Source organism: Balaenoptera acutorostrata, chromosome 5 (assembly GCF_949987535.1).
Source record: "Balaenoptera acutorostrata chromosome 5, mBalAcu1.1, whole genome shotgun sequence".
Classification (NCBI taxonomy): Eukaryota; Metazoa; Chordata; class Mammalia; order Artiodactyla; family Balaenopteridae; genus Balaenoptera; species Balaenoptera acutorostrata.
The window spans coordinates 118,381,766-118,407,059 of NC_080068.1; the positions used below are offsets into that span (position 1 = coordinate 118,381,766).

The window sequence follows — 25,294 nt, forward strand, 5'->3', positions numbered from 1 at the left end:
GATAAGGAAAATGGCTTGGAGTTTCTTCAGGCAAACCGGAAGCTATGGGCTGTCTTACCAGATGACCCAAAGACTCCTATATAATCCTAATTCAGTTTATTTCTGGATATTCTTGCTATATGGCTATTGCAACTCATCCAATTCATTGTTTTAGCACTTGTCGTCCTTCAGGGCTCAATTCACATATCACCCCACATGAGATGTCTTCCCTGGTGAGTGGAGCCAAAGCACTTCCTCTCATTCCTGTCTCTCTGTAACAGCCTCCTGCCGCATTTTCTTCACTGCATTTCAGTACCTGAAGTTATTTTATTCAAGGATGTGTTTCTAGTAATAGTATATAATATGAAAACTAATAGTATAGTTGTATCTATAATAATTATATTCAACTAGAATGTAAGTGCTCTGAAGAGAAGACCTATTGTCTTTTTTTTTTAATAGATTTTTTTAATTTATTTATTTATTTATTTATTTATTTATTTATTTATTTAGGCTGCTTTGGGTCTTCATTGCTGCTCATGGGCTTTCTCTAGTTATGGCGATTGGGCTTCTCATTGTGGTGGTTTCTCGTTGTGGAGCACGGGCTCTAGACACGCAGGCATCAGTAGTTGTGGCACGTGGGCTCAGTAGTTGTGGCTCGCGGGCTCTAGAGCACAGGCTCAGTAGTTGCGGCACACCAGCTCAGTTGCTCCGTGGCATATGGGATTCTCCTGGATCAGGGCTCAAACCCGTGTCCCCTGCATTGGCAGGTGGATTCTTAACCACTGCACCACCAGGGAAGCCCGACCTCTGTCTTCTTGATTGCTACAATCTAATACATAAGACGTGCTTGATAATTATGGACTGAAGGATCGATTAACTGCCTTGGGACAGGCACCATAAACATTTAGTAACAAGCATAGGCAGATTTTGATATATGTTTAAAAACTAACATAATATGAACTGTGTAGATATTTTACTTCTCAAACACCCACAAAAAAATTATTCACAGTTGCCAGTGATGTCCTTCATGGTGGTCCCAGAAGCTAGGTCTTGCCATTTACTCACACCATCACTTTAGAACTTAAAAATTATTTTCCTCATATTATCATTTAACTGCTTCGTTTGCAAAGAATTTTGCTTTTCAACTGTATTTTAGATATTAAGCAATAGGAAAGCAGTTTCCATTACCTATTCCCCATATATAACTCAACAAAGAACAAATCTCAGAGTAGGTGTTCAGTTCATTTGTTCAAATGGTTTCTTTATGCTCAGCAAAGTGGATGAGCAAACTGATCAATTATTCAGTGCCACTGTTGAAAGTCAAAGCCTTTTGTGAGACCTCTCTTCGTTCTGTAGGTTCAACTAGACCAATTTTATTCTTTATTGCAATGCACATGTTTTTGCCATTCAAATTTCTGCATGCAAAACTGGTGAAATAAAACTCTCACAGGACTTCCCTGGTGGTGCAGTGGTTAAGAATCCACCTGCCAATGCAGGGGACAGGGGTTCGATCACTAGTCCAAGAAGATCCCACATGCCGTGGAGCAACTAAGCCCGTGTGCCACAGCTACTGAGCCCTGCGCCACAACTACTGAAGCCCGCGTGCTCTAAGGCCCACGTGCTGCAACTACTGAGCCCACGTGCTGCAACTACTGAATCCTGCGTGCCTAGATCCCGGGCTCCACAACGAAGAGTAGCTCCCACTCACCGCAACTAGAGAAAGCCCACGTGCAGGAACGAAGACCCAATGCACCGAAAAAAAAAAAAACTTTCACAGAAATAGGCAGATTGATAAGATTTGGAAAGAGTTTCCTTTGACTTTAACACACTGAACATGGATAAACACTTGTTTTGGTAGACAAAGACACTAGTTATTTTAGTTGTACTTTCCCAAGTTATACTGATAGGAGTAAACTATCAAATAAAATTACCTGGATGCTAAGATGTTATAATACTTGCTGTTCCAAATGTTTTTATTATTAACTATTCAATTTACATTACTTCAGTTTTTCCAGTAGGTATCTCACAATCGGTGACATTTGTATACGTCAATTTAGGCAGACTTTTTTTAAAGAAATTAATTAATTAATTAATTAATTTTTGGCTGCACTGGGTCTTTGTTGCTGCGCATGGGCTTTCTCTAGTTGTGGTGAGTGGGGGCTACTCTTCGTTGTGGTGTTCAGGCTTCTCATTGTGGTGTCTTCTCTTGTTGCAGAGCACAGGCTATAGGCGCGTGGGCTTCAGTAGTTGTGGTGCGTGGGCTCAGTAGTTGTGGCTCGCGGGCTCTAGAGCTCAGGCTCAGTAGTTGTGGCACATGGGCATAGTTGCTCTGCAGCATGTGGGATCTTCCCGGACCAGAGTTTGAACCCATGTCCCCTGCACTGGCAGGCGGATTCTTAACCACTGCACCACCAGGGAAGTCCCTAGGCAGACTTTTTAAAAAACTGCATTCCTTCTATTTTATGCTGTTTTAGGGCTATCCAGGTGCCCATATTTCGTCTTTTATGTCTCTTCTTAGCATGTTTTCCCTTGTATCTGTTTAATCACAACTTTAATAACAGGATGTTTGCATTTCCTATTTTATATTCTGAAAATGTTTGTTTAGACTTTTCCTACTCTGATTTTCCTTATATGGCCTGAATAACAGCTAACATAGTATCTAAGTTTCATTGATCACCTTCTATATTCCAGGCACTTGCTTGACAAAGATTATTTCTAATCCTCAAAGCAACCTGGCAAGACAGATATTATTATCGTTTCTTTATAGCTGAGGAAGCTGAGATGCAAGGTGTTTTATTTAGGTCGTGCTGAAGGTGACACAGCACATTAGTTTCAGATTTGAAATCCAAAGCTGGGATTGTCTCTGCAGTTAAATTGTGTGTGTGTGTGTGTGTTTGTGTGTGTGTGTATGAGACAGAAAGAGAGAGAGAGAGAGGATCCTGTAATGGTTATGAAAAAAAAAGGATACATTTGCATGCACTTTCATACTTTGCTCCATTGTTACGGTTTTAATTCTAAAGGTCAGAAAGCTACAAAGCAATTATATCCCTATCTGATTGTTCCCCACATATCTGAAACTGTTACACAAAGTAATTTACTGTTTTTAGTATCTAGCATTATAGATATATTGAAACTTTGAAAATATTCGCAGTTAAAACTGCTTTAGGCAGTGTATATGATAACAGTGTCAGTGTAGTGAAAATGCAGGTAACCAGCTCTCACACAGGTAAAGGGGATGCAAGTGGTTTTTGTACATGGAATATATGATGAGGTGAGGCAGATTTACTTTTAAGTAGACATCAGCAAAGTGGACAGGAGATTCCCTGAGGTTATGAACCAGACTTAGAAAGGGCAGTAAATTCTGATGACATCATGTTACGTAGAAGGGTATGAGCACTCAGATTTTCCCTCTCTAAGTAAAAATTTCAAATTCACAATCAAGCTAAAAACACATACTAAAAAAAAAAAAAATCACACTACTGACCTTATCCTGAAGTTCATATTTTTATAGAAGACATGAAGATAACTTTGGTTCTCATTAGATCTGGTTATTCCAACCTACCTGCCTTTTCTCTACTAAGAATCTGCTCTGCTCACTGCTTCTACACATCTTTCCCTGAGAAGAACACCATGGAATTATAAGTTAGACTGATTATCCCCTCTCAAGTCATGTGCCTTTTCCAGATAACGAGGAGATCTCTAGACCTTAATAGTTGAAACATTAAAAACGCCCAGTGCTCCTGGTAGAAGGATTATTTTGTTAATTAGAAACATTTCCAGGTTACTGGTTTTCATTCTATTCCCCCTGCTTGCTTTCTGCTGTTCTGACCTCACTGTTTAATGGAGAACGCTACGAAAGGTGCTTTTGTTTTTCTTTTTAAATTCTTCTGCTTCCTACTATCTGGATGTGTTGTTTTAAATTTTCTTCTGCTTATTAATTTTGCCGTGTACATGTCTTTAAACAAAATCCTTTTCCAAATCTGCATTATACTAGCTGGTGACTTTCAGTTTTTTGTCTCTCAATGTCATTTAAGCTTAATACAATCCACGTACACCGATAAGGAATTTTAATAGGTTAGGGATGTGTATTCTCAGTGTTTCAATCAGCAAATCCGTATGGAGAAACTCTGAGACACACACCATCCTTACAAAGACTCCACTCTACCTGCACACCATGTAAGCTAGGGAGTCCTTCAGCTCCTTGGAAATACCTTTCCTTTCTGCGTGCACTGATCCGTAATGAATGCTCTCTCCACAGAACTCCTGTAGCGCTTGATAGTCTGATTCATACTCGGACTTTTCTACCAAAGTACTCTGATTACAGAGGCACATAAATGCCAACCTCTGGGGGTGGAAGTGGGTAAAAGGGGCCTGTGGTTCATGTGTGGATCCGGGGTAATAGTGCCACAAGAGTTGCTCTAAGCACAAACTACCTCTGATTTATCCTAAACCCCTATGCATTCTTCACCATATTACACCACCTTTACTTCAATAAATGTATACTATTTGTATTTTCCCATGAAATAGTCTCAAAAGTAAAATTGACCCCAGGAGAAGGTGACAAGTTTACTCTGTAGCTCTGAGTATCTTCAAACAGATAACTGCACACTCTCACATACAATACCTTATATTATTACTTACTGTTTTAAGAATACCCTGTCAGGGAATCTGGATAACCAACTCAATGAAAGAAACTGTATTTTTAAACTCTTATTAATAGGTTGGTCTCATATAATGTATTCACTCATAGTATGACATTTTTAGTATGACATTAAAGTTATCAGACATTTCTGTAGGGCACACACAAAAAATTCAGTTTTTTATTGTTATACTTGGATTGGGGTTCAAAATATACTTATTTTATGATGATTTTGATTCATAAAGTATGAAAGTATTATAACAATTTACATTTTATTTTATTTTATTTTATGAGCTGCCTGCAAGTAGTTTTTCCATGACGAAACCTCAGTAAGTTACTTGTGTGGAGAATTTGACACCTGACAAGATCATATTTGCAACTGATTGATGGGAAAAGGAAAATCCATGACTTATGTCACCATTTCTGGATGTCAGAATGTCTGACAGCCTTGTGTAATCAAAACAGTAAAGTGCTTTCTTGTAAATTAAAGAATTAAAATTGTGAGGAATTACCTGCATATTTGGGAAGCATTCCTGAAAGGTTTAAATACTATTCTGAGTTAAGAAGAGAAATGTAAACACATGGTGATTAGGAAAAATATGTCAGTTGATGATGAAGTCTGTATCTCTGCTCTGACTCTGTGAAGTGATAAAAACCATTCTGGCTATTTCACTGGAAAGGCTAAAGGAGGAAAAAATGGAAGTGAAGAATATGAAATTATAGAACTCTTATTTCCCCAGCTGTGGGGGTAATTACTTACGTATCAGAGTTCCTTTAATCTCAGCATCTCACCCACAAACAATTTCTAACACTTCTCAGAAGGTCTCGCTTTTTTCCACAGCCATGAAACTATTTAGGGCTTCCCTCTCTCATAGCTAGATTATTATCCTAACTTTAGCTCCTCCCTGTTCTTACCTGTCATGGAAATAAAAGCTTCTGGTATAATCTTTTTTGGCCAACACTTAAAAAAATTATTTCACTCTCATCTTCAGAACACACAGATAGTTGCTCCTTGTTGCCTATCAAACCCAAATTGCTATGGTAGTTCGCAAAGCTTTCCTGACTGGCTTGTATGTGCTCCTCAAGGTTATGTCCCATTGCATGCCTACTCCTCCCCAGGAAACAAGTGTGCCACTGTTACTGTTCCTTGGGCACACACATCCCTCTGCTTTTGCTTCTCCATTCGTGAGATTTTAATGACAGTAGCTATGGTACTATGCTAGGTTCTAGGTTGCAAACATGAACGAATAAACACAGTCTCACTCCTTAAGGTTTGCATGAGCTGGTGTATGACAAGCACAAGTGACTGCAATACCATACGGTAAGTGCAGTAATAGAGGAATAAATAAGGTATAGAGTGGAAAAGAGAGGAAAAAAATATGAAGACAAATTTTTGATGCCATTTTGTTCACATAACCAGAAGCTATTATGGTTTGTAAATTACATGAAGGCAAAGACCTTTCTTTTTATTATGTAGGTACTTCAGAAGCATAGGTTGCAAAAACTCACACTGAATACCCCATCAGATTCTTCAGAAGTCACAAGGTATTCCTGATATTTCATTCTACACAGACAGTCGATGGTGGAAGTAGATTTATTTTTCTAAATGTAGAACTACCATCTTGATATGGTTGGGACTACACTGGATTAGAAATAAGGCAACTTGAGCTTTAGTCCTGACTTGTCCCTAATAAGCCACGTGACTTAGAACAAGACATTTCACCTCCTTAGGTGTCTAAAATGAGTAAGTTGGTCTAGATGTCCCTAACTTCTCCTGCTCTTACAATCTGTAATTATCTGTGTCAGCATTCCTTCAGTAGACACAAACTAATAGAATCTACAGTGTGTATGTCACTAGACCTTGTGATTTGTTTATGTCACAGACATTCAAATCTCATCATCTCTAAGCTGGAGTTGGATGATTTCACAGCTAGAATCAACTAAGGTGCTAACTCCCTAAGGTCAGCACACTGTGGCTTTACTTCCCTAGTTCTTTAATCCTGGAGACACTGGCTTGGAAAGAGAGAAACTGCAGCTCTTTGAGCGTACTCTTGGTCACACGGGCAAGCAGGAATCCACATCACGCTTGGCATGTTTATTGATAGTGAGACTCTGGAGTGACTGACTGAAGATTGAGACTGAGCTAACCTGACAGCTTGAGAGCTTAAAAGCATTGATTAGTGAATGTGCAAGAATCTGACCTTCCAACTGCCTCCATGTTGTGGTTTTGGTTTCTATAATAAGAGTTAAAAAAAAAATAAAAAGAGGAAACCTTATTCTTTTATGCTTTGTAGTGATTATTCTACCCAAACAAAAAGGGACATGAATTAACAGAAATCCATGAGTATAATTTTAAGAATCTTACACACCAGGAGCTATACTGAGGAGGACGTACTCTAGGGATAGAGGTCCGTGTGTGTCCTCAGCACATACTCTCATGTTAAATAACTCCGAAAGACTCCGCTTCCAGTGAAGGCAGCACATACATTCTGCATTGTACTTACCATGCTGTCCATTGACAGATATTCATATTGCACTTTTTAATTAGGTAACAAAGCAGTTTTCACATATATGGTAGTTGGTGCTAATGAAAATTTACATAAGGAACCAAAGGAAATTAAATAGATGTTAAGATTATCATTTTGCACGTTTTCTTTTTATTTGTGGTAATAAAAAAGTGTGAATTGAAAATCTAAGGAAAGATAACTTTTGAAAAGTGAAATGCACTAAATAAAAAGGCATGTTTATAAATACAATAAAGTACCTGCGACATTTAATTTAGAGAATGTATAGCAATGGCAGAGACACATAATATTAATCGATGCTAAATCTGTAGGGTTGTGATGAATGGGCTATAAAACATTTAATTAGTGCTGGTTATGCTTAAGTGTTTTTTGTAAAATTAAATTCATGTTGTATAAAGGACACGATGATAACGCCTTTAGCTGTTTTACTTGATGTTATAAATACAAATATGAGAAGACGAGAAAACCACCAGGGAAAGGAACTCAAAAGTACTATGCACTTTATCTTTACTTGATCATTTGCAGTTTTCTGACACCCTTTATGACTGGCAAAGTTTATCAGATTTGCTTCAGTAAGTCTACTGTTCTCAAAATCTCATGTATGTGAATAATTCCCTGTTCAACTTAACTGCTATTTTGCTTTCTATTCCTTGTTTTCTTTCTTATATATATTTGAGAATATATGGCACTTTTTTTTAAATTTATTTTTTTATTTTTGGCTGTGTTGGGTCTTCGTTTCTGTGCGAGGGCTTTCTCTAGTTGCGGCGAGCGGGGGCCACTCTTCATTGCGGTGCGCGGGCCTCTCACTGTCGCGGCCTCTCTTGTTGCGGAGCACAAGCTCCAGATGCGCAGGCTCAGTAGCTGTGGCTCACGGGCCCAGTTGCTCCGCGGCATGTGGGATCTTCCCAGACCAGGGCTCGAACCCGTGTCCCCTGCATTAGCAGACAGATTCTCAACCACTGCGCCACCAGGGAAGCCCTATGGCACTTTTGTTAATGGGAAATGTTTGCAACTTTATTTTTCAGTCAAAAGAAACCATATAGGGCTTCCCTGGTGGCGCAGTGGTTGAGAATCCGCCTGCCAATGCGGAGGACACGGGTTCGAGCCCTGGTCAGGGAAGATCCCACATGCCGTGGATCAACTAAGCCCGTGTACCACAACTACTGAGCACATGTGTCACAACTACTGAAGCCCGCGCACCTAGAGCCCGTGCTCCGCAACAAGAGAAGCCTCCACAGTGAGAAGCCCACACATCACAATGAAGACGCAACACAGCCAAAAAGAAAGAAAGAAAGAAAAAAAAGGAATAAATAAAATGAATAAATTTAAAAAAGGAAACCATATAAAGGATATAATTCATGTGATAAAACAGGAGTCTTTTAGTAAACATTTACTCTTGAGTGTTACTTAAATACTCTTATAATAAGCTGTTTTTATAATAGACATATATATGACAACAATAACAAAAATCTGTGAACTCTCTGAAGCCTCTTCTGATTAATTGTGTCATTTATTAAGAACTCCCTAGGAATTTACCTCTGTGATGCTATTCAAAATTAAAATAGTCACACTCACAAATGTTTTATTTGTGTATGTATATGTTCTCATGTCTTCCAAAGTAACATAGTTCTCAAGGAATAATTCTACTTTCTCATTCTAATTTTCATTTATACCCCCAATCAACTAGCACAGTATTTCATATTTAACAAGCATTAGATCATCATATTTAAAATCATCATAATGAGAACCTACTGCACAGCACAGGGAACTCTACTCAATGCTCTGTGGTGACCTAAACGGGAAGGAAATCTGAAAAAGAGTGGATATATGTATATGTATGACTGATTCACTTTGCTGTACAGCAAGAAACTAACACAACATTGTAAAGCAACTGTACTCCAATAAAAATTAATAAAAAACAAATAAAGTAAAATAAAATAAAATAAAATCATCATATTAACCAAATCTTATTGGAGCTGGCATGTCTTTGATTATATTCATTCCCTAACAAAATGAACAGTGTCACTGATACCAAAAATATCAATAAATACAATTCTTTATTTTTAAAAAACTCACACAATATTAAGAAATACAAATTCTTCATTAAAAAAAGCATTTTTTTTTTTTTTATGAAGGAAAAGAAAGAGTAGAGCTTGGGGCCACTGACTCATTTTTTGATCATCTGTCTGCCACATTTGTTAAGTTGCTTACTTTTCATTGTTACTGTAACCATGAATTATAGATATCTTATAAATAAACATGTGTGAAAAAAGAATTGATTTACTATCAATGATTTATCAATTTTATAAGTATGTGCGCACTTCTGAGTAACTACCACTTATGGGAGACAAAGCTTTGCCTTTATGAAATTCAACATCTACGTGGTGTGACTATATACACTACAAGAACTATGTCTTTATCTATTTATTCATCTACCTAATATATACACCAAACATATAGCTGGTCAAGCTGCTGAATAAATCATCAAAATAAAGTATGACTTACTGTAGCAGTTTTAAAACACATTTTGAAATATATAGCAGTGAATAAGAATAACAAGGAAATGTTCTGCTGACTTTGAGAGAAAATATTGCATTTTGTTCTTCTTTGCATTCTCAAGAGCAACTAGCCTTGCCTTATACATAGTAGATGCTCAATAAACATATGGTGGATGAATTCCTGACCATATAGACACAGAGGGGCATGTAATACGAATTATGGAATAGAAACACAGGAGAGGGAGAGAGGATGGTAAAAAGTCTGTTTTGCAGTGATTTCTCATTAACGAGGATGCTAGCCCTCTGCTGACTACTTAGCAGGAGACCATATGATCTGCTCTCTGCAGCCAGCTTATCGATTGTGAGGGTCAATGTAATCTGATGCATAAAGAACCGAGAAAGTGGAAGGTGGCATTTTCCTAGATAAATGGTAAGAAGCAGCTCATTTACATTTTCATGCACTGAGGCTCAGTAGCTCCCACATAAAGTTGAATTATTCATAAAAGCAATCCTAAAACTGACAATTCCTTCTTTATTAATAGATATGATCCTAGCAAAAGATTAGATTAAAAAAAAACCGCACAAAGACATCTTAAAGATAGAACCTGTATGAGCATGAAGTAAAAATTGCTTTTCCCTTTTTTATTTAGACTATCTGTGTTGTACACACACATATCAGGGTCTAGTTCTACACTCTTAGATAAGGTGGTCCTTGGTTTCTATCTTCCTAGATACCCAATGCCTAACCATTTTACTGCTAGTTAGTGCCCACACTAAATGCAAGTCAAAGTGATTCGCTCTGAGAAAAAAACAATAAAACAACATCCTCAATGCAAAACTTCCAAACTGACTGACCAACTAACAAAATCCCAGAAAAACAAATCCAAAATGAGAACACTTAATCCATAAAACAAATAAAAAATATTATTGAAGAGAATGAAACTATTGGATAAAAAAGAAGTTTGCATTAAATGACAGTTTTAGTATCTCCAGCAGAGCTCCTAACACAAACTCAGCACTCACAAATTGCTAGTTTCTTTTCTTTCAGCCCAGGAGAGAACGTGCAGTGTTACCTGCCAGAGAGGGTCTTTCTGCTCAGGGAAGAGCTCAAAGTACTTGTGGGCTAGTTGCACTGGAGGCAGAGTTTGCAATTTCAGGTTGGTCCAGCTCTGCGCGAAGTTGGCCAAGTTCACAAAGGTGTACAGCCCTAGGCGGTCATTCCCGTAGTTTGACAAATGAGTCATGAAAATGCTGATCTGAAAAATAAAATAAAAATGACCGTAAATATCATATGCATATGCTCAAAAGTGGCATAGACGCTCTAGGAAGTACCTCACCTAAACACTGAATTTCATGAGAAGTACAATTATCATTTCAGGTGGGGTGTTATGGACAGAATTGTGTGCACTGCACCCACATTCATATGTTGAAACCGTAACTCCCAATGTGACTGTATTCAAAGATAGATTCTTTAAGGCGGTACTTAAGCTTAAATGAAGTCATCAGGGTGGGACCCTAATCTGATAGGTCTGATGTCCTTATAAGAAAAGAAACAGACACCACCGTGCATTCCCTCCCTCTCTCTTTCTCTCTCTCCCTCTCTCTCTGTCTCTTTCTGTCTCTATCCCTCACCCTGCAATGCGCAGAAAAGAGGCCAATTGGGAACACAGCCAGAGGGCAGCGGTCTTTAAGTCAGGAAGAGAAGTCTCACCGGAAACTGAATTTTCTGGTACCTCGATCACGGACTTCCAGCCTCCAGAACTGGGAGAAAATAAATGTCCGTTGTTTAAACCACCCGGTCTGTGGTGTCTTATTATGGCAGCTTGCAAAGACTAATACAGGTAGAAAGCCACACATTTGATTTCTATTTCAAAGTCACTCTTAAGCTCACTCTTAAAATAAAAATGGAAATTGGGATTGGCATCCCCTCACTGCTCATTAAAAGTATAGTATTACTTTACATATCAGTGTTTTCCCCATTGTGGAATCAGAACTATCAAATCCAATAAGCTAATAACTCCCAACCCAGAGAAGAACCAGAATTAGACCAGTTCTAAAATTAAAAAACTGTTCCAGACCTTTTTCGGTATAGATATGTATACAGGTTGAAATGAAATCAAACTCAAGAAAACTTGTTTGTTTGTTTTTTATGTGGTCTAATGACTCATGAGTATGAAATGTACAGTGTGGGCAATACAGTCAATAAATAATTAATATTTTTGTATGGTGATAGATGGTAACTAGACTTATCATGTGGTCATTTTTAAATGTATAGAAATAATGAATCAATATGTTGTGAACCAGGAACTAATATAGTGTGGTAGGCCAATTATACCTCAAAAACAAACAAACAAACAAATATACAAACTCATAGAAAAAGAGATGAGATCTGTGGCTACCAGAGCCGGTGGCGGGGAGTGGGTACTGGGGGAGGGGGAATTGGATGAAGGCAGTCAAAAAGTACAACCTTCCAGTCACAAGCTAAATAACTATGAGGGATGTGACGCACAATACGATAAAGATAACAAACGCTGCTCTATGTTATATACGAAAGTTGGTAAGAGAGGAAATCCTAAGTTCTCATCATAAGGAGACAATATTTCTTTTCTAATTTCTTTAATTCTGTATCTATATAAAATGATGGATGGTCACTAAACTTATTGTGGTCATCATTTCATAATGTATGTTAAGTCAAATCATTGTGCTGTACACCTTAAACTTATACACTGCTGTATGTCAATTATATCTCAATAAAACTAGAAGAAAAAATAATAGAGCATTAGTTTGCACAAGAATTAAAAAAAACAACACTCTGATAAGGTAGTGTAAGTCAAAGGTATCAGGTTCATGGAATGCCCTTTACTAGAATGCTGAAAAGGATCCTCTGGGGAAAGCCCATTAAGATGATTAAAGATACTCCTCACCAAGGTTGAAGGTGGGGAAGAGAGTGGGAGAACTTGGCCTATTCCCCGTAAATATCACCTAAAAAGTATATAGCGCTTACTATGTGCTAGGCATAAATCTAAGCCCTTTACATGTATGAAATGGTTAAGTCCTCACAACAATCTTACAAGGTAGGTACAGTTATTGTTCCCTTCTACAGATGAAGAAACTGAGGCACAGTGAAATAATTTGTTCAAGTCTCACATCTAGTCAATGGCAGAGCAGAATTTAAAACCTAGGCAAATCTGACACATGATATATCCGAAACCTTCACCCAAATAGTTTTATGTATAGAGTTTGAAATCCATCGTTTTCCATTTGCCGTTTTGAAAATAAAAGACAAAGAATATCTATTTATAGAAGAAAGTGGAAAATTTATGGAAGTATTATCTTGGCAACTTAAAGTCATTTTTTTTAAATCAGAATGACTGAACATAAATTATTTTTGGAATCTTACATGAAAACTTTTCAGACAACGTATTATAATATTTGAAAAGAATTTTACTGACAGACGGCAAATTTATCTTTGAAGGCAGTATCACTCCTATCATATTTCCAGTCCATTCCCCCCCACCCCCTCCCCGGGGTATATTCAAAGCTTTTTATTCTAAAGGTCAAAAAAAGAGAAAAGCTATTTTAAAGAATATTCTTTATGTAGCTTGTTTAGATAGAAATTGAAATTAAAGCCCTCAAATGCTAGCTGATACAATGATCTTAAGATTCATGTGGAATCATTTGAACAGGCCCAGGGTAACTATGTCACTGATTTTTACATTGAGCAAACTCTCTCTCACTCTTAAGCTCTTTTTCTTTTTTTTCAAATAGGAAGTGCCCTCTTGGCAGGACTTAATTATAGAGTTTTTAGAACATAACATAGTATCAGTACTTGATGACCATATAATTGCAATCTTTGTCATGAGAACTTCTTTGTAATCACCACCAAATAATATGCGTTTGATCCCAATAAGTATGCATTTATCTCATGTTGCTACTGTAATTAAGAAATAAGACAGTGTAAGCAGTGTTCTCCGTGATAATTATAGTTTCTTGGGACTGAAAAACCAGGCTAGCGCCTGAATGCCTGAAGAAATACAATAACGTCCTAGAAATCTGCCACCTGCCCTCTAGCACTGTTATTTTAAGATGGAACTTTAAGGCACCTGTAAGTGTCTAAAATCGGACAAAATTGTAAATAAAAATACTACTTGAAGAATACTGTAAAAATTATTTTTATATCATGGGCAGATGTATACCATTTTGTTAGGGTATTGCCATAACGTTTCTAAATGATTTTGTGGCCCACTAATTCTAAGTCATTTACCCAGAATCTCTTAAAGAGAACAAGCCTTGCTTTCTGAAGGAAGTATAACACTGATGCAGGGCAAACGGAAAATCCACCTTTGGAAGAAAGCAGGGTCTGGAGATGTTGCATGGTTCTAAGCTGAGGCATCCTTCTGCATTTAAATGTTCCTTTGCCGAGAAAAAAGATGAGCATCCTGGCCACAACAGTTGAAATCACTGTGTACAGGGTAGCATGTGTACATGCTTTACTGGCTAGAAATATATTAGTGCTGGCACATGGTCAATTGACTGCACTTTCAGAAGAAAGGTTCTGCAAGCACAGCTTAACTGCATATCTGACTTGCTAAAAGCAGCTATTGTGCAGACAGAACATTTTAGTTTTAGTATTTCTGGCCACATGGCTTGTTTATAAAAAAAAAGCAAAACTTATTCAGAGAGTGTAGGAAGAATAAGACAAATTAAGAATGGATGTGGTTTGAAGCATAAATAAGGGAAGTTGAAAGAAATGCAGTATGAAATATTTGCAAATAATTTTTCACAGACATAGTATATTGCTATTATTATTATTACTATTTTTTTAATGTTTTTTTTCATTTATCTATTTATTTTTGGCTGCGTTGGGTCTTCGTTGCTGCGTGTGGGCTTTCTCTAGTTGCGGCGAGCGGGGGCTACTCTTCGTTGCGGTGCACAGGCTTCTCATTGCAGTGGCTTCTCTTGTTGCGGAGCACGGGCTCCAGGCACGCGGGCTCAGTAGCTATGGCTCACAGGCTCGGTAGCTATAGCTCGTGGGCTCTAGAGCGCAGGCTCAGTAGTTGTGGCACGCGGGCTTATTTGCTCCACGGCATGTGGGATCTTCCCGGACCAGGGCTTGAACCCGTGTGCCCTGCATTGGCAGGCGGATACTTAACCACTGCGCCAGCAGGGACGTCCGCTATTATTTTTTATATGACAGTGTATGTTCCTCCACTTACTCTGTGTTATTATTTATTTATTTATTTTGATTGTTATTTCCTTAAGGATACAGTAAGACTATTCTGGCTCAATACTCCCCACAGCACCATCTAGAAAAGGTATGACTGTGCTACATTGGTGCAAATGGTTTGCAGATGCAAACCCACTGTACCCTGAAATATTGCAGCTCAGAGATCTGCATGGATTCGGACAGCAGCAGTTTACCTCTCACATGATAAAGATGGGCAATGACACCATGTTCAATGGATGAGTTTAAGAATAAGATACCAAATGCTAATGTCAGCAGGCCACCTGCAGCAGGCCTTCCAGAGGGGTCACCGTGGTCGGGCTTCTGTCACCAAGCTGGCCTCTGGGCTGCCCCCCACCTTTTCATTGACGCTGCTACATATGCCCCTTCCTCAACTCTCAACACTCTCAACTCCATTATAACCGAACAAGAAACAAATCTAAATTCTTCCTTTTACCTTGTAAAAATTAAAAACCAATCTTGAAGGCACTCTCATAGTCTAATTATTCATTAAAAATATATAACAGCATTTCTCAATGTCAGATGCAATATGCATGCACTAAATTTAGGAAGATCATTACCTGTGGAATAAATCCATTTAATGATGTGTCTATAGTCCAAGGAAAAAGGAGGTTTTAAATAAAGTGATGTATAAATCTTGATAATAGGGAATTGCATAAAAATAATGGAACTCTAAGGATAATCTTTAAATGTGGGTAAAAGCACTGCCTGTTGTAGAGACAAACAGGATAGTATCAATATTATGTAAATGTGGGCAGGTGGCTGTTCTTCTGAGTCTTTAATTGCAAGTCATACAATTGTTTTGTATAGCATTTTACTTTGCCTCTCTTACTAAGCAGAAAGGATAAAGGAAAAAGGGAAAAATAAAATTTAAAAAAAAAGGCTTTATTTTATCCAGAAAATGAAGCATCAACCCTCTCCAAATTGAGCTAAAATATTTTCAGACTGCCAATACCAGAATAGTTTTCTGGCTTTTCCTACTTGTATGACAAGCACAATGTCATTGTAAATTGTATGGATATTAATATCCACAACCAGAATATCAAGTATAGTATCTTAAATTAGAATTTAAAATCTTTTTAGAGCATGTATTCTTATTTAAAGTACACATTAAATATTTGGATATCAGTTCTGTGCCTCATAGTGCCTTTAAAAATGAAATCATTTACAGAGTTGTTGGATACATAGCTCATAGGAAAAACACATGATTATAACAAATACAGAAACAATAGCTTTGCAGAGCAAGAAGAGCTGTACTCTGTTTTAAGGCAGCTTGCCCTGTGCTCATGACACAGCACAGAACTTTTCAAGATAAACATTAAATATTAGCAGTTAGTTTCCATTTTTGCCTCTGTGGCCCTGTCAGTGTACCGCTTTTCAGAAAGAGTCCATTGTGTCTAAAAATATGTCCATTAGTTTGTTAAATTATTGATGAGGCTTTTAGTTCTCATAAAATGTGAAGACAGACAGAAATAAGGGGAAGGCATCTTTGATGGCTCATCTTATGTGCTTTGGCATCATACTCATATTTTTCCTATAAAAGGCAATTTTATGTCTTCATTTGTTCTGAATATAGGCTGGAACCGGACAAAAGATACTAAGAGTCAGATTATGCTTAACATTACCAATTTGTATGCCGGTACATTTCCAGATTCAAACACCAATGACATAATTGTTGTGAAATAATTAGAGGCCCCCCAGGTACTACTTTTTGGTCCTGGGCAACTAATAAGCTGGTATATGTATACATCTATGTCTTCAGATGCCAAGAGTAAGGAATATTTGCCCAAACCTAATATAATTATATTACTCTGCCACTCAATCTAAAACCCATCATTAGATTGGAATTCACTATTGAGATATACAAGTTTATTTTTTAAAAAATGTATTGTATATTGAATGATTGGTCAATGATTGATCTTTTTTAAACGCATGATGTTGTTGAATCTTAATGTGAATTTATTTAATAACTTTGCCATGGGATTTTATGTTCATTTTTGTTGTATTGATTAGGTACTAAGAACTCATCCTAATTTTTAAAGAAAAGGAAATGAAGATCAAAGGGTTTAAGTGATTTTTCTGAGACTATAGAGGAAATCCTAGCAAATCAGTGCTCAAAGTTGGGCATGCGAGTTCAGAATCAGTGCTCTCTCACATCCAGTGTTCTGCCAGAGACTTTGGCAGCAAGTTCATCTAACTTCTATTTTCTGCTTTTTCTCCTTCTATCATTTTAATTACCTGGTAGATTTTATTTGTAACAATATTAGGTTAAAACTAACATTTCTTTGTGTACTTTTCCTAGAACTGATCCAACATAAAATTTCACTTATGTATTAAAATTTTTTAGAAGTATAAGAAATAAAAGTCAATATTTCAATATTTATATTTCTACACACATACATTTCAACTGATTATTGACTCTGAACATTTCAAGATAATTCCTACTGAAGAGAGAAATGGTTATTTCAATTGCAAAGATTAGCATATTTCTTAATATAAATGTGTTATAGAAATTAAAAGTAACCCCAACCTTCCAATCTTAAAGAAACATGTTTGATTTTAACAGACCCTTCAAGGTATATCCCTCTAAGAACTACTCTTAGAAGGAGAAAGAAAAAGAGGAGAAGAAGAAGAAAGGAATAAAGAATGGAAAGAAAGAAGGAAGAAAGGAACGAAGGAAGGGAGGGAAGCATGGAGGGAGGGAAGAAGGCAGGTGGGCAGGAAGGAAGAGAACAAAAGGAAGAAAGAGATGCAAAGAATAGCTCCAAAATCAAACATATCTCACCATCTGTAGGGCAGATGGACAGGAAAAAAGTAGGAATGATTTAGTTCATGGCTTTAAATCTCTACTGAGTAAACTGAACTCTACTGAATCTATTGATTCAACCACTCAGGAAACTTAAGTGAAACTAAACCACTAAGCAGAGGGAGCTCTTTTGTTCCACGTGACTTTCAATGTGGTTTCAAGTAAGATGTGCATCACCACAGGCATTTATAATTAATTACTATTCTTAGTTGATGTTTTAATACCCCACACCCTTGACTATTAAAAGGAAGACTTTTCTTGGGTGTGTAAAAAACAAACAAACAGAAAAAACCCAAACTAAACCTTTGTTTTTAATTTGGAGCAGGTTTAATGAAGAAAATAATGCTAATCAAACAGTTTAAAAACCAAAAGAGTTAGTAATTAAAATATTATCCTGGGAGTCTCTATTGCATAAGTCAGAAAATATAGAGAAAAGACTTTGGGTTGCTGTTATAATTCACATTGGTTTGGTTTGCACACAGTGGGACAGTAGCAATGTGAAATTTGGAACCAGAATGCCTGGGTTTGAGGACTGTCTCTGCCTTACCATATCAATTAATTTATCTGAATCTCTGACTTTTCTACTGTAAATGGAAACAATACCTTACTTTACAGTTCTACGTGATGCTCCAATGAGTTGGGGAATTCCAAAATATTTTGTAAAATGAAAAACATTGTATAAAATTTATCATCATTATGCACATTCAATTAAGGTAACTATGGAGTAGTTAACATATCAAATATAATTTTAAATTAGTTGATATATATCTCAGCGATAATAATATCTTTTGGAAGCAAAGTCGGTGTTTCTTTGTTCCGCTGAAATAACTGCATATATGGTGCTTATAATAATTACTTTGATTTCTAGTCAAAACAGAAAACGTTGGGTATATTTACACCAGAGTAAAAATCACTAAGTTTGATACCTAATATATGAAGCTCTTTTGTAGTCTTCATGTAATTTCTTAATAAATGCAAATTTTATCCCCCAGAATCACCTCTGACAGCTGCAGTTAAAAATCAGTATAGGAGGAGATTGTTAAATAGAATCCTTTGTTTCATTTCAAAAAGTGCCATGAGGAGATTTTAGAGACAGGACTCAAGGGTAGTAGTGCCATGAGCTGAAGTCTGCTTTGCTTTACCCCTATGCAACCTAAATCAAAGAGCGCCTCCAGCCCTCTCCCTTGCCCCTAAAGGCACTCACCGCTTGCCATATTATGTATTTGTTTGGTTATTTATTGTTTCCTCACTCCCGTGTTAGAATGTAAACTCTCTGTGTCTAGACACTCTACTGCTGCTATCTCCTCAGGGTTTGTAAGAAGTTTGGCAATACTAGGCGCACAACAAATATTTATTGAATAAACAAATGAATCCTTGGTACCATACACTTCTTTTGCTAGTAGAAAATGTGAAATAACTTAATTGCTTTCCAATTATTCCCATATTCTAAAGATGTGAGGGGAAAACCAAAACATTCTATCCTCAATCCCTGAAAACAGCTGGCATTTAACAGGATACAATGAACGGCTAAATTACATTTTTTTTGTGTTTTCCATTTCCATTATCAGACTAAATGCAACAGAAGTTCCATTCTGCATCTGATTATTTACCAGTGTCCCAGTTTTTCAGTCATAATATTTGGTTAGTGAATTATTAACAAATCAGAACTGTTTTGATTCAAGACCAACTAGAGTGTAAACACTGATCCTCCTGAATAAATAAGTTGGGCAGTGATTTCGTCAAAGCAGCCGGAAATAGGGCAGCTGTTCTAACAGAGAACAGAAGGCTCCTGCTCTATTTCAGTGAGTAGGAGCTTAGCTCTCCATTTCTCTTGTACATTAATAGAGGCCTAAGTCATTAAAAGGCAACACATGCTCACAACCATATTGTTATTGCATATATTTGTGTTTTGTCTTGCTTTAATAGTTAAGTCAGAACTGAGGTTTTAGATGTGACAGTAATTGCCTTTTAGAATGCCCTGATTTTGAAAAAAGATCTACCATTTTACACAAAGACAAACTACCAAAGCTGCTTTCCATCTGAGCTACTTAGCACTACTCTCTTTTCAAGACATCAAATATCCTTTCCAACCATGTTGCAATGATGCCACATAAAAGTCATTGAAGTGCAAATTCATAACCCTGCAAATAATCACGGGCAGTTCAGCCCCTGGGTAGAGAAAACATGTCCATTAGTGATTGGTGTAAGCTGCACTAACAGTATCAGAGTTCAACAGTTTTCAGGGGGAAAAAGAGTAATTTTTATTTATTCAAACAATCAAGCAATTGACAAATATTTATTAAATGCCTACTAAGTGCCAGTCTATTAGGAACCGGAAATATAATTGTGAATAACTTATGAATAGTTTTTGCCTAAAGGAGTCTAGGATTAAGTGTTGATATAGAAAAGAACATAGCAGATTATAATACAATGTGATGTGGAAATTCCCTGCTCTACGACATCACACAGATGCAGGCAGTTGGGCATTGATCTAAGACTTGTGGAAGGCTTCTTGGAAAAAAAAAAAGAACCTTGGAGCTAAGATCTGAAAAGTGATGAGTTAGGGACACTTCAGGTGAGAGAATGGATTGGAGTAGGAGTGGGTGACATGAGGCTGAGGTCATGTGTTAGAAGAAGGAACTGTGTTGGTGAAAGTTTACATTCCAGAAACTAAAAATGCAATGTAGTCCATGCAAAGGGGTAAGGTAGCAGGAGAAAAGAAAAGACCAGTCATATCAATCTTTTAAATTCTTGAAGGGTTTGGGCTTTAATCCTAAGAACAATGGAGAAACACTGACAGATTTTGCGTAGGGGTGAGAGAGAGTCAGATATGCATTTTAGGAAATATATCCTGAGTGCTTTATGAAAAAGGGTGAAGATTGGAGGTCAGGAGTCATTTAGGAGGTTTTTCTAGGCATATGATTGGGAGATAATGATGACCTGGCCAGTGGCCATGGGAAAGGAGAGAAATTAAATAGATTCGAGTGATATTAAGATAATCAATCTCCAGCAGTGATGTCAGCAATGTGGCTGAATAAGATGCCCCTTATTTGTGTCTTTCTTCAAACAATAACAATCTGGCATACATCCATGGACCAAAGTACCTTTGAGAGAGCTGTGGGATCCAGCATCACATGCCAAGGGAAATAGAAGGAGTCTATCCCACCTGTGTTTGTGTGTGTGTATGTGTGTGTGTGTTGGTGGGGGGAGACTAATAGGCATACAGACCTCAGTCCCAGCTGTGGTCCCTGCAGTGGCCTATGAACTGAGTCCGGCCCCTCTTGGGTTCGGTCCAGGGGTCCCTGGAGAACACTGTCTTAGACAATCACCCATTGATGAGAGAGCCCTTGTGGAAGTCCAGATTCCAGTGGAGAAATTCCAACACATCACCGTTAGAGAGAAAAGAAAAAAATGAGTTTGGATGCATTGGAGAGGGTAAGAGGAAGAGTTTGAGGTTACCGCACATCGCCTTTCCCCCAAGACAGCATAGTTCAGGGCCAAGAGACATTTTCTCAACCCATGATTCCTCCTGAGGGGAAAGTGAAAGCTGGTGAAGGAGCACCCAGCTTCCCCAGCTACGCAGGATGCCGCCAAAGAGGGCTACGTGTCTCTCACTCCATCCAGCATCCTGAGCCATGAGCTGTATGACTGGGAGGTGGGAAGAGGCTGGGAGAGCGGCAGATAAGGCTCTCAGAGGGATTCAAAGGTTGTGGATCCTACTAACTGCTTCTCAGACTCCATCAAGAAGCCCATCCAGAAGCCTCTGGGCATGCCTGTCTGCAGATTCCCCCACATGGCCTACAGGAAACCCCAGAGCCCTGCACGCCTCACCCACACACACTTCTACGCTGTGGCCGGCTCTCCGTGCACGCGCCAAGGGCAGCAGGAGCCTCGGCAGACAGCTAATGAACATGCGCAGGGAGACAGGCCTATTAAGAGACTACAAATTTCAGCTTTAGCTCCACCCCTGGGAAAGCAAAAGGGAGACTGTCAGAAGCCATCCTGGTACGTTACAGGATCAAGAGAAGGCATACAATTAAGAACTCTCTCAAAAGAGAGAAGAAGTGTGGAGAAAGTGTATTTAAGAAGGGCTGAGAAAACCTCAGAATCTCTAGCAGGGCTGAAGGAAGGTATTTCTCTCCCAAAGTCAGTTAGTAAAGACTGGGGGAGGTGATTACTACTTCAAATGTGAAGACGGAGATGCAAGACTTCAAAGAACGTGAAAAATCAAGGAAACACCAAAGGATCACAATAATCTTCCAGTAACTGACCCCAAAGACATGGAGGTCATGGGATATTATTCAGCCATGAGAAAGGAGGAAATCCTGCCATTTAAAACAATGGATGGACTTCGTGGGCATTCTGCTAAGTGAAATAAGGTAAACAGAGAAACACAAATACTATATGATATCACTTATATGTGGAATCTAAAAAAATCTAAAAAAGTCAAACTCATAGTAACAGAGAGTAAAATGGTGGTTACCAGGGGTTCTGAGGTGGGAGAAATGGGGAGATGTTGGTCAAAGGATACAAACTTCCAACTATAAGAGGAATAAGTTCTGAGGATCTAATGGACAGCATAGTGATTATAGCTAACAATACCGTACCATATACTCTATTATATACTCAAAAGTTGCCAAGAGAGCAAATCGTAATTGTTCTCACCACACACACACACGCACACACATGCACACGCACACACACACAAATGATAATTATGTGAGGTGATGGAGGTGTTAACTAACCTTACAGTGGTAATCATTTTGTGATGTATGTGTATCAAATCACCTTGTTGTACATCTTAAACTTACACAATATGTCAATTATATCTCTATAAAGATGGAAAAAATAATGAATCTCTAATGATCTGTGTTTGATCATATGTGAAAAGTGAAACAAAGAAGCGATCAAAGATGACACTCAGTTTTCTGGCTTAGGTAACTGGCTGGATACTAGAACAATTTTACCAAAATAGGAAACAATAGAGGAACGAATAGAAGAAAAGATTGAGAAACAAAAGCTCTAAAACAGTGGCTACAGGGAACCAGAGAGAAAGTTAAAAAGGGAAGCACAGGCTCTTGCTATGGTTGTTCTGAAGGGTCTGTTGAGACCACATAAATTTACAGAGACTCCAAGCTGTATGATATTCTCCAGTATTTTGTCAGTTAGAAGCCAGCTATAGATCTGAAGGGGGCAGACAGTTGAATTCTTCCAGAATTGGGGATTTGCCAAAGTAACGGAATGGAAGAGAAGTGGAACAAGGGATTTCTTAGTAATGACTGGTAGACAGAGACTGAAATTATCTCAAAGTACTTTCTGTAAATTAACAATATTTTCAGTGTTTTAAAGTATATTTTTATACTTTAAACTACTCACTTTATAGATACAGAATGTCATAAGGAATGGGAAGGGAGAATTCTGAATACTCTGGTACAGGTACCTGCACTGCATGTGAAACAGTACAGTGTTATTTGAAAGTAATCACAGGTTAGTTAAAAATGTATATTGCAAACTCTAGGGCCACCACTAAAAATCTTTTTAAAAGAAGTATAATTGACATGCTAAAAGAGGAAATAAAATGGAGTCATTTAAAATGTCCAATTAAAACCAGCCAAGACCAAAAAAGAAAGGGGGGCAAGAGCAAATGCAACAAATAGAAAACAGTTATAACATGGTAGCTACTAATCCAACTATCAATAATCCCATTAATTGTAAATGTTCTAAATCCAACAATTAAAGATAGAGATTATAAGAATGGATCAAAAAATCAAGACTCTATATGTTGTCTACAAGAAACCCACCTTAAATATGACTCAACCAGGTTAAAAGCAGAAGGATGGAGAAAAATATGTCATGCTGACATAAAACAAAGAAAGCTACAGTACCTATTTTTATTTGAGAAAAGTTGGCTCCAGAACAAGAAGGATTTCATGAATAAAGAGTACATACATTGCCAAGAACAGACACCAGACTTTGCACACTCACACATATACTCTTCACACACACACGTGCAGGTACACTCATGCACATACACGCTCAGACATATTCACTTGCACATCCATATGTAGACTTGTGTGCACACCTACACAAACTCCAAGCTACTGGGGAGACAAGCAGACACAGTCAACATCGGGAGAAGGAAAAATCTTTGGGTTTAAAGTCACAACTTTCAACTTAAAATATTTATAATGTTCTTATAACTAGAAGTGGTCAGAGAGTTATGGATTCTGGTTAAGATAGTCTTATTGAATCCCCTACCCTGCAGGAAGCAAGGTTCAATGTAGCACATGTAGAGTTCTCAATAAACTTATTATATAATCATATGTTTTCCAATAATAGTTCTCTAATAGCTCACAGTGATATAGTACCTTTAAAATTATTTTATCTAAACACTTTAACATAGGTAATGCTTATATCTACGTTAAAACTTGCTTTAACATGGGTTAAATCAATATCCATTTATAATATTGATTTGAATTAACTTTTAAGAGGTATTGTTTCTCATTTAAATGTATCTGTGGTTTGGTTTTTTTTTCTTTGTTGTCTTTTAGTAAAGAAGTCATGTAAAGGATATGAATGGTGTTCCACCTAATGCTAAATGAAGAATATTAGAATAACTCCTCTATTGAAACATCATGATTGAGAAATAATATCAAAATACATATTTAAAAATAGGGGTACTGAAATTTTGATTAAAGTGAGCCAGGCGGCTAAAATGACCCTACTGTGTGATAGTCATCTCAGTGACTTGTGACCTTTATGGTTTTGCAATGGTCAGATATGAAGAAAAAATTATCTTTTCATTTCACCATTTTTTAAACTTCTGTCTACCATTTTCCTATTTTCTGCTTTATACAGTATGCTGATATAACTATGGGTTTTGCTGGCCTCACTCTTTTTATTGAACTAGCAAAATGTCCTATAATTTCCAAGCTGTCAAAATCTGATCTGCATGTCAGAAGGCTATATTTTTAAATACATGAATAGCCTTGTGAACAAAAACATTCCTGTCAAGTGTGCATTTCTCAGTACCAAAACAGCTCCATCCTTGGTTATCTGTCACAGCAGTTCTTTGAGATTTGAGTGTTTAACATGTAGCATCTCCTGACAGTCTACCATTACAGATCACAATCTGCTATTACAGATTAAAAAGTATAGTCCATTCACTGCTGTTGGATCTCCTGGACCACATGGATCTGGTAACTCAACCAGCAGCTGCAGTAACACAGAAGGATTGCTGAAACAGAGATTTTGGATTGACAGAGCACTAATTTTAATAATGACAAATTGTCTCAGAATTCAACACTTTTCGTATTCATGACCCTTTTGCTCCTGAAACAAAAGTAATTTATGTGCCTGAAAATTGTTCCTGTGCTATAATTTGGTACTTGTATTGATATCGTGTGTTTTTTATTTCAGCACATGTGACATAAGAGTTAAATGTTGTCTTTGTAATATTTCTTCAATGAAAGGACAAAGAGGCAACATGTGAATGAAATTTTTTCTCTCTTCTGTGTTCCCATAGCATTTTGAATATGGCTTTATACGCTGGTTTATTATATTTTAATTAATTAATTATTTTTTCCACTGGATTGTGAGCAT

General features: G+C 37.4%; 1 protein-coding gene across 2 annotated transcripts in view; it reads right to left on the reverse strand.

Moving 5' to 3' along the window:
• Positions 1-25,294, reverse strand: part of LOC103004566 (N-deacetylase and N-sulfotransferase 4) — a 231,422-nt gene that overhangs the window by 37,157 nt on the left and 168,971 nt on the right. For both annotated transcript variants that reach the window (XM_028164021.2, XM_007172427.2), the window contains exon 6: positions 10,715-10,897. In XM_028164021.2, the coding sequence (XP_028019822.1) occupies positions 10,715-10,897 (183 nt within the window). The remainder of the gene's footprint in view (positions 1-10,714; positions 10,898-25,294) is intronic.